This window comes from Conger conger, chromosome 17 (genome assembly GCF_963514075.1).
Source record: "Conger conger chromosome 17, fConCon1.1, whole genome shotgun sequence".
In the NCBI taxonomy this organism is placed as follows: Eukaryota; Metazoa; Chordata; class Actinopteri; order Anguilliformes; family Congridae; genus Conger; species Conger conger.
The window spans coordinates 37,360,528-37,371,417 of NC_083776.1; the positions used below are offsets into that span (position 1 = coordinate 37,360,528).

A 10,890-nucleotide genomic window follows, 5' to 3' on the forward strand; every position below is an offset into this window, starting at 1 on the left:
AGCTGAACTTTAAGTGAATATTCTTCTATGACTACAAACATTAACAAGAGCATATAGACATTAATGGCATTACTAATTATTGCCAGTCAATGATTTTATTGACTGGAATATTTATATCCATTTATGCTCAGGCAGAGATTTGATTAGCACGCAAGAAGCTTAATGGCGTTGTTACATATTTCAGTGGTATGGATAAAATGTAATTCCATAAAAATCTTTAAATGAATTTATTCTTCAAAGGTAACATTTCAAGTGACCGTGACAGCAGACCAATGCATAGGAGAGAAGTCGTTTCTGATTGGACCGCTGGGCTTCACTGAGAGGATGAAGGTGGTTGTGAAAACACACTGCCAGTGTGACTGTCAGGATGATCCCAACAGAACCTACTGCTCAGGAAAAGGGCAGGTCACCTGTGGGATATGCAGGTATGTGCTCGCTTGTGACATACACCGTAATACAGTGTTTCCCCTATATGAGGGGTGCACAACTCTGGATCACAGTCAACTCAAGTCTGTGACTGCAGCTGGTGCAAGACGCAGTATGATTGAGCTGAATGAATGATTAAGAGTAGAAGCTGCCACAAAATCCTGAAATGGTTCAGCCCTTGCTGTGCACCCCTGCCCTATATCGCCCTATAACTGTGGTGCACTCCCTCAACATCAGTGTGGATTTATTTAAGGGAGGTGCATTTGGAGACATACTGGTGCATACTGGTCCCACTTGTGAACAGTATCGCCCAGCGCTGGTCCCACTTAAGAGCAGTATCGCCCAGCGCTGGTCCCACTTGTGAACAGTATCGCCCGTGTAGTGTCCACAATTTCCCGGGGCTGTCAGCCAGCTAACCACCGCCAATGCGGGAGACAGCCTAAACAAAAAAAAGAAACCAAAACAGAAAAGAAAAAGAAAAAGAAAAAGAAAAAGAAAACCAAACACAACAAACTGAAATATAATCAACCAGTTAAAATTCCGTTTGCGGAACCCAACATTCAAGCCCGGCGTCTCTCTCGCGTCTGCCCCTTACCTGCTTCTTTTAAACCTGACTTCATGAGTCAAACAGGAAACAGCTGCGTCACGCCCCCAAACCCGTCAGCCGGCACGCCACACGCGTGGATCCATGTGCACACCGAGCCCCACCCAACTCCGGCAAATCCAGCCCAGCCGCCAGGCTCCTGACACTCACAGTTTAAAATGACACCATCAAGGGAGTATCATGGCTGCTGTCACCCCAGCAGGATATAAACTATAGGCATGCTGCCACAAATGACCTCCGAGCCTAGGGGAAATGTTGTAATGCTCAAAGAATCAGGTGATTCCAGAAAATTAACTCTGAGCAGACGCTTAATCAACAGTACCAAACCGTGCTGTTTGTTTAGTTCTGTATAGATTCACTATTAGATAGAAGTTTTTTAATGTAACTAAATTGAAGTAGTGAATATCACCCCTTTGGGCAGATACTGCATGAGAATAATGTGTCTCTCAACTAAACATACAATGGATAACAGCCAAATTATTTCTTTAAGAAATGTAATCATATAACTAGTATGTATTGTATCCTCACTGCTTCATGGTGACACTGAAAGGGCTTTTGTATCCTCACTGCTTCATGGTGACACTGAAAGGGCTTTTGTATCCTCACTGCTTCATGGAGACACTGAAAGGGCTTTTGTATCCTCACTGCTTCATGGTGACACTGAAAGGGCTTTTGTATCCTCACTGCTTCATGGAGACACTGAAAGGGCTTTTGTATCCTCACTGCTTCATGGTGACACTGAAAGGGCTTTTGTATCCTCACTGCTTCATGGAGACACTGAAAGGGCTTTTGTATCCTCACTGCTTCATGGTGACACTGAAAGGGCTTTTGTATCCTCACTGCTTCATGGTGACACTGAAAGGGCTTTTGTATCCTCACTGCTTCATGGAGACACTGAAAGGGCTTTTGTATCCTCACTGCTTCATGGTGACACTGAAAGGGCTTTTGTATCCTCACTGCTTCATGGAGACACTGAAAGGGCTTTTGTTCCCCACTGTGTGCAGCTGCTCGTCGGGGTTTGTGGGGCAGAGGTGCGAGTGCAACGTGGGGAGCCAGGGAGAGGACCGGCTGAAGGCCGCATGCCGTCGCGATAATGCCACGGAGTGCTCGGGCCTGGGCGACTGCGTGTGCGGCGTCTGCAACTGCCACACCAGCGAGGACGGGCGCACCATCTACGGGACCTACTGCGAGTGCGATGACCGCAGCTGTGAGTTGGACCAGAACAAGCCCTGCGGAGGTAATCATTATTACAACCACAACAACAACAGTGCAGGCCACTGGCCGGCACATTGTGCTCCGGCACTAGGACAGTCGCCTCACTCCTGGTGCTGAAGAGCGGCAGGCTGTGCTGGCTTTCGTTTTTGCCTTAATATCAGCAACCATTTCAGACCCAAGAAACCAGGCGAGGTGAGTTAATTCTGTAATTAACTGCTTCAATTTATCAATTAAGTGCTGAGTAGCAACAAAAACCAGCACACCCTGCAGCTCTCCAGGACCAGGAGGGAGGACCAATGAACTAGGCTGAGGGGAATGGATGAGTTCTGCCGTCTCTACCTGTGTCAGTGTTCCATGTGACCAGTAGCTCTGTAGGACAATGTACAATCAGGGATTGGTTCAGTTGGTTAGATCCACATTTGATCACTCTCTCAGCTGATGGTTGACAGGGCATCCTTGGACTGCATGCCAAGACTGCATATGAAAGGTCTTCCTCTGACTCCACCCTGTGCAATCTTAGCTGTAGTCTGTAGTGTAAAAAGCAGCAGCTGGTGACACTATGTGTTGTTTCGGAGGAGAACTAGGAATGTCTACCCTCTCCCAAACTGACAGTGGGGTTTGCGTGAGCGTGGGGTTGCGGTTGCAGATAGGTGGAGGGTCATATTCAGCCCCACATTGGTAAATGTCAATTGGAGCCTTATGCTAAATTTGGTCCCCATGAGGAGACAGACTTGTGCACCAAATTGTGTGGCTTTAGGTCAAATGGGGCTAGGGAATGCTCAATTCAGCAGTTTCTCCCTTTATAATTTGCAATGCAGTATGCGCTTTCTGTTGAACAGCAAATAACAAAAGGAATGGTTTGAAAAGGAGGAGGTTTTTCAGAAATCAACTGGGCAACGCTATTTCCTGCCTCTTTTAATGCCAACAGCAAGGGTGTCGTCACACCCTCATTGGCCAAGAGAAAATGCACCACAGCTGCTGGCAATGCCAACAGCTGATCCACACAGCTCTACACTGATAAACAGCTGATCCACACAGCTCTACACTGATCAACAGCTGATCCACACAGCTCTACACTGATCAACAGCTGATCCACACAGCTCTACACTGATCAACAGCTGATCCACACAGCCCTACACTGATCAACAGCTGATCCACACAGCTCTACACTGATCAACAGCTGATCCACATAGCTCTACACTGATCAACAGCTGATCCACACAGCTCTACACTGATCAACAGCTGATCCACACAGCCCTACACTGATCAACAGCTGATCCACACAGCCCTACACTGATCAACAGCTGATCCACACAGCTCTACACTGATCAACAGCTGATCCACATAGCTCTACACTGATCAACAGCTGATCCACACAGCTCTACACTGATCAACAGCTGATCCACACAGCCCTACACTGATCAACAGCTGATCCACATAGCCCTACACTGATCAACAGCTGATCCACACAGCTCTACACTGATCAACAGCTGATCCACACAGCTCTACACTGATCAACAGCTGATCCACACAGCTCTACACTGATCAACAGCTGATCCACACAGCCCTACACTGATCAACAGCTGATCCACACAGCCCTACACTGATCAACAGCTGATCCACACAGCCCTACACTGATCAACAGCTGATCCACACAGCTCTACACTGATCAACAGCTGATCCACACAGCTCTACACTGATCAACAGCTGATCCACATAGCCCTACACTGATCAACAGCTGATCCACACAACTCTACACTGATCAACAGCTGATCCACACAGCTCTACACTGATCAACAGCTGATCCACATAGCCCTACACTGATCAACAGCTGATCCACACAACTCTACACTGATCAACAGCTGATCCACACAGCTCTACACTGATCAACAGCTGATCCACATAGCCCTACACTGATCAACAGCTGATCCACACAGCCCTACACTGATCAACAGCTGATCCACACAGCTCTACACTGATCAACAGCTGATCCACATAGCCCTACACTGATCAACAGCTGATCCACACAACTCTACACTGATCAACAGCTGATCCACACAGCTCTACACTGATCAACAGCTGATCCACATAGCCCTACACTGATCAACAGCTGATCCACACAGCTCTACACTGATCAACAGCTGATCTACACAGCCCTACACTGATCAACAGCTGATCCACACAGCCCTACACTGATCAACAGCTGATCCACACAGCCCTACACTGATCAACAGCTGATCCACACAGCTCTACACTGATCAACAGCTGATCCACACAGCTCTACACTGATCAACAGCTGATCCACATAACCCTACACTGATCAACAGCTGATCCACACAACTCTACACTGATCAACAGCTGATCCACACAGCCCTACACTGATCAACAGCTGATCTACGTATCCCTACAATCAAATGTCAAAGGAGTCTCAAATTGTGATGAGATCGAGATTCAGAGGAAATGAAACTGAAGGAAACTGGCAGTCCTTCACACGTCCTGCCTTTCCCATTAAAGTTACAGCATCCTGCAGGTGTGGCCAATTAAATCCAATTTGTAAGTCATCAATTGAATTGGACCATATTTATAATACAGATTTTGCACAATTCTGGGGCAAGTTCGATCAGAAAACGTTTTGCTACGGTTTTTTGAAAAGTCCCTAATCCCTCCTGGGGTCAGCTCTCTGGCTGTGTTTGAAATTGCATACTAGCATACTACTCATACTAGCATACTACTCATACTAAATTCCAGGCTGATTTTCATTAAAATGTAGTATGAGTAGTATGCTTAGGATACAGTGTTGAACACAGCCACTGTGTTAACATTTAGCAATATCATCCAATATAACATATGTCATGTCATGTGGAAAATCGTTTTACTAACAGCTTGGAAAAATAGCAGTTAGACCCTAAAATACTTCTACCAAAATCTCAATTGTTTTACTTGTATCAGTATGGAATGCAAATCGAACACTCCAGGACGATATGAAAAGCTCAAAAACATGTATGTGTGTGAGCCTTAAATAGCAGAGAAAACACTTAAATAAAATCAGCAGAACATTTGTGCTCCCACGGTAACAGGGGTCTTTTCGGTTACCAGGAAACGGGAAGTGTGATTGCGGCAAGTGCATATGTAACCCGGATTACGAAGGCAGCGCCTGCCAGTGCAGGAAGTCGAACGACGCGTGTGTGAAGGGAGACAGCCAGAAGGTGTGCAGCGGCCGGGGGAACTGCGAGTGCAACGTGTGCCAGTGCAAGGCTGGCTACACCCTGCCCTTCTGCGAGGACTGCCCCGGGTGCCCGTCCCCCTGCCCGAAAGCTGCGTGAGCACCTTCACAACTCTCTCTCTCTCTCTCCCTCTCTCCAACTCTCTCTCTCTCCAACTCTCTCGCTCTCTCTCTCCCTCTCCAACTCTCTCTCTCTCTCTCCAACTCTCTCTCTCTCTCCCTCTCTCCAACTCTCTCTCTCTCTCTCTCTCAAATTCAAATTCAAATTCAAATTGCTTTATTGGCATGACAAAATTTGCATTTGTATTGCCAAAGCATGGCAAGGAACGGATGAAAATAACACAGTAATATGATTATATAAAAAATAATAATAATAATAAATAAATAAAACAGGATAATAATTAACAATAATGAATCTATATATATATATATATATATATATACACACATATACATGCACATGCGTATTCATACACACGTATATACACATATATACACACATACATATAATTAGACAGAAATCTTTCTAACATACTAATAACAAGATAATCTAATAAACAGTTTATATCTTCAATATGTGTCAGTGTGAGTGTGAGTGTGTGTGTGTGTTTGTGTGTGTGTGTGAATTGTAGAATTGTATGTTTGTTTTGTCACTCACTGTCTCTGAGTATGTGACATTCAGACACATATTTTACTGCAATATGTGCAGTTGGTCCCTCCCCCAAGACTATCGGCAGTTGGTTGCTCTCTTCTAGATGGAGAAAGTTGGGGATATGTTTTTTAAATTTATTAAAATATTTTTCTCTGATATTTTTGTATTTTTCACATTTTAGAAGGAAGTGCACCTCCGTTTCAACCTCACCTGTCATACAGTGACCACATATCCTCTGTTCTTTTGGTAGCCAGGACTTTTTATGTCTACCTTTTTCAATGGCTAGGTTGTGGTCACTGAGCCTGTACTTGGTAAGGAGTCGTCTCTGCTTCCTGTTTCGGACAGTTACAAGATATTCAGCCAATTTGTATTCTCGTTTTAGGGCCAGGTAGCAAGTAAGCTTGTTTTGTGTTTTGGTTTGGTTGTTCCAATGTTCCAGATAAATGGTTTTATTTTGTTTAACAATTTGGTTTATTCTGATTTGTGTTTGTGAAGCAGTGCTGGTCTGAGAGATGTTCTTGTTAGATGTGAGATGATTAGTTAGTCTCAGTACCAGCTGACTTAGTGGACTCTTTTCAGGGTTCAGTTCTTGGGTTTGAAATGCATGGAACTGCAGTGTTGTTTTGGGACTTGATTTCAGATGCATCCAGAATTTGAGTGACCTTTTTTGTATGTTTATAATCAATGGGAATCATCCTAATTCAGCCCTGCATGCATTGTTTGGTGTTTTTTGTTGGATATTTAAAATTGTTCTGCAGAATTCTGCATGTAGGGCTTCAATTGGATGCTTCTCCCATCTAATGTAGTCCTGTTGACTGAGTGGACTCCATACTTCATTACATACAAAGTAATTGGCAGGATTACACTGTCAAATATTCTGATTGGAATGTCAATCTGGAATAATTTTTTCTGATTGCATAGAAGGCTCTGCAGGACTTTTCTTTCAGTGAATTCAGTCTTTTCTTTCACTCTCACTGACACACACACCCACACATACACACAAATACATGCACACACACACATTCAACCTTCCATCAAAACAATACCCCCCTTCTCTCTCTCCCTCTCTCTCTCTCTCTCTGACACACATACACACACATGCATGCGCACACATACTCACACACATTCAATCTCACATTAAAATAATACTCTCTCCCTCCCTCTCCCTCTGACACATACACACGCAAAAACACTCAACTTCCATCAATATAATACAAAGAATTAGCCCACTAATGCCACCTACAGATAGGCCTGCATTCAAATCAAATGTAACAAAATTTAATTTCTGCAACTTTCAGGGCCTGTGTTGAGTGCCTGGGATTTAATACCGGTCCACTCAGTAAGAACTGCACTCAAGCGTGCGGGAATATTCACCACAAGGTGGTGGATGAGCTGAGTAAGCAGGATAAGAAGCCATGCAAGGAGAAGGACACTGAGGGCTGTTTCATGGTCTTCTCAATGAAAGAGCTGGATGGCATCGATCAATACGAGGTGTCAATCCAGAAGGAGAGAGGTCAGTTTGCTCTGCGGACAGCATACGTTCAATTTGGAGGTGTAAATACAACCTGTGGGGTCCAGTGGGTAATTTGGTGAGCAACTGCCACCAATGTAGGCCACTGGTGGTCCAGTTATGCTAGACTACATTTCCCAACAGCACATCTATAAATACCTGTTCTGAATGTTATAGTCCAGTGGTCTTCACTCCTGGTCCTGGAGAGCTGCGGGTTTGCAGGGAGTTTTAGTTTTTGCCTTAATATCCACTGGACTATGGTCAATTCACCCTGACCGAGGTTTTTACATCCAAAGTTAACAGCGTCGATTGTGTCGACTATCATTTCCGCCAGGCAGGTTTTGTGTAACAGTCAGCAGTCTACAATACCCACACCTGAGGCTAACAGTATGTTTCATAAAATCACACAAACACCTGTAACAAGTTTCATTTCCTTGTGCAATTGGTGGAAGCTAATGAAATAAACGGCTAGATTAGCCCACTGATAAAAGGTTGACATTGGGCCACCTCGGGTACATAAGCTGTATGTTGGACTGTCTGCCTCACTGTGAATATATGTGACCCTGGAGAAACTAATTACATCACATTATATGACATCTGTTGTGTTTGTTTCTATCGTGTCACAATAAGAGTCTTGCTTAGTTCTGAGTGAATGGCAGTGGTGTTAATGCCGTCATTCCTGCTTGGCTTTAGAGTGCCCGGCCCCCCCAAACGTGGCCGCCATCGTTGGGGGAACGATAGCCGCAGTGGCCCTGATCGGCCTCCTCCTGCTGCTTCTGATCAAGGCCCTGCTTTACATGAAGGACCTCAAAGAGTTCCGCAGGTTCGAGAATGAAAAACAGAAAGCAAAGTGGAGCAAAGTAAGTTTTCCTCACTAAACATTTTATCTTACAACGGAAATACTTTACACTCATTGCATGTCCGGCCAACATTGTTCTGGTTTGGTAGAAATATGTTTGTTTTGAAAATTATTTGATACATGGTAAGCTTCTTATACAGGGTTTCCTACCCTTTTCAACAAGGTATAATGTTTCATATTCAGGCGATGGACAGTTCAGGAATATCGCTGTAGGATACTTCAATATCAGAGGACAATTTATTTTTGCACATGCATGGGGTGAAGTTTGGTGGTACCGCAGACCTCATATTGCTTCCAGTCTGTGTATATTTCAATATTGTACTTTTTAGCTTCTTAAAATCCAACTCCACGTCCATGTCGTATTTGGTGGTAACAGACAATTACTGAAATATTTGGAAAGAAATAGGCATTAGTATAATGTGTATCCATATTGTTTACCTGTGAACTTACCTGTGCACCAGTTGAGTTTTTGTTTGTTTTCCCCACAGGCTGAAAATCCGTTATTCAAGACTGCAACTACTACCATTCAGAATCCCAACTTCAGTGAGGAATAATATCACTGTCTGCCATTAAAATATGAAGTCATAATGTGCATTATGACGCTGCTTCTCAAACTCAGCCCTGCAGACCTACCGACCCTTGTGTGCGCTGTTTTCTGTTCCAACAATTGCAGTCCCATAATTTTTACAAGCTTACATTTCTTAATTAGAAGACGGGCACTATCTAAATGGTTTGATAGATTATTTACCTCTTTTGAATTTTTTTCCATGGCGCGTGTATGCGGCCCGGGGCAAAAAGCAACTAATTCAGCGCATGCGCGTACTCACTCATTCGCTCAGGGACGCTATTCCACCGTTGTAACCCACGTGGCACAGTCCGTGAGGAGGGAGAGGGTCACGGAACTTCAACGTAAAAAACAGATTAGTATTCGCGAGTGATTTATTTTTATTCTTGGTTTTGTCAGGGTCGACGATATGGAGAGACTTACAAAAAACTGATTATTGAACTTATTTAAAGCCAGAATTGTTTAAAGCCATGTTTACTTTAAACGCCTAAAAAGCAGCTAGCAAAATTTCGAGAGTAATTCTTCACAAACATGCCTATATCAAACGTTGTTATTATTAGGAAAGGCACTTCAAGCCGTATTACATTCTATTAATGACTTGATGATTCAGGAACTGAAAATAAAAGTGCTCTTTCTGCAGATGAGTGTTTCTATTTGCATGTAGAAAATGGGAGCACGTGCAGGAAGACACGAATGAGACAAGAACATCGCACTTCAAATAGGTTCGGAGTCTTAGTAATTCATCTTATGCACAAGCAGGTACTTTTCTGTTTTAAACCAGTGCGCCGTGGGCCTCAACATATTAGTTCTTGTTATATTCAATTTGGCGCCTAACGTGCGCTGAAAAGGTCCTAATTCCCACCCTAATTTGGAATGTTCGATTATCTGCAGCCGCAGTTGTGTTCTTGTGTGGAGGCGACCGTCGATTTGGGAGAGTGTAGACATCCTCAAAAGCAACACAAATGCCGGATCTGCATTGCGTTAATAAGCATAAGGACACATTTGAAGTAACAAACTGTGTTCAACAAACTTCATTAGGCAAGAGATTGGCTGTAGCAAACACCAGCATACACAGGGGTCCCCAAGGACTGCAGTTTGGCATGGTACTGTACACTGGAGCATTGCATGTGTTGTAGGGGGTCATTTTCTGTTTAAAATAACTGATACTAATACTATAAGTAGATGGACAGATGCACAGATTGAGTAGACAGTTGTATAATATAACTTTGTGAAAATAATAAATTGAAAAATAAATTATAATAAACTGATTATAATTGGAGTATTTTATGAACATGATATTGTCAGGTAATTTATAGCATCAAATCATGGTCCTCATCGAGAAGTCCTGGTCTGCCACCCTACCTGGGAGTCAGGTGTGAAGACAGTCTGGGCAATCAGCAGCACTTACTGTTCATTTACATACGTAGGAAAACAGAAAACCAGGGTTGTATTTGATTCGTGGGCCAGATTTGATGATCCCTGTTTTATAGCATAACATTTGTTACCTCGGTAAATTCCCTAAAACCAGCCGCAATTGTAATCCATACCAACAAGTTAATTGTAGGGTATTATAGGCTGCTAAACATACACCCTGCTATGATCCTGCATCCATTATCCTGCATCCATTTTTTATCAATATGAAGGTTAGATACATTTTTATACCTCCTATATTGCTGTTTTGCTTCTTTTTTTTAAATTGTAAATTGCACACAATAGATAACCCTACAAATGGCTTATGTTGACTTGTTCATTCTGACACCTGATGACTGCACTTTTATTTTGTAACAGTGAACACAATAAAACTGTGGAAAAAGTCAACTGTCCCCAAGTCCTTCA

At 43.4% G+C, this 10,890-nt stretch overlaps 1 protein-coding gene across 1 annotated transcript in view; it reads left to right on the forward strand.

Annotated features, from left to right (window-relative positions):
- The window catches only part of itgb2 (integrin, beta 2), a 20,340-nt gene extending 9,468 nt beyond the window's left edge, over positions 1-10,872 (forward strand). Inside the window, exons 11-16 of the mRNA XM_061226494.1 lie at positions 241-425; positions 2,035-2,267; positions 5,342-5,564; positions 7,419-7,633; positions 8,324-8,490; positions 8,978-10,872. Of these exons, the coding sequence (XP_061082478.1) occupies positions 241-425; positions 2,035-2,267; positions 5,342-5,564; positions 7,419-7,633; positions 8,324-8,490; positions 8,978-9,043 (1,089 nt within the window). The 3' untranslated portion in view covers positions 9,044-10,872. The remainder of the gene's footprint in view (positions 1-240; positions 426-2,034; positions 2,268-5,341; positions 5,565-7,418; positions 7,634-8,323; positions 8,491-8,977) is intronic.
- Positions 10,873-10,890: the final 18 nt, after the last annotated feature.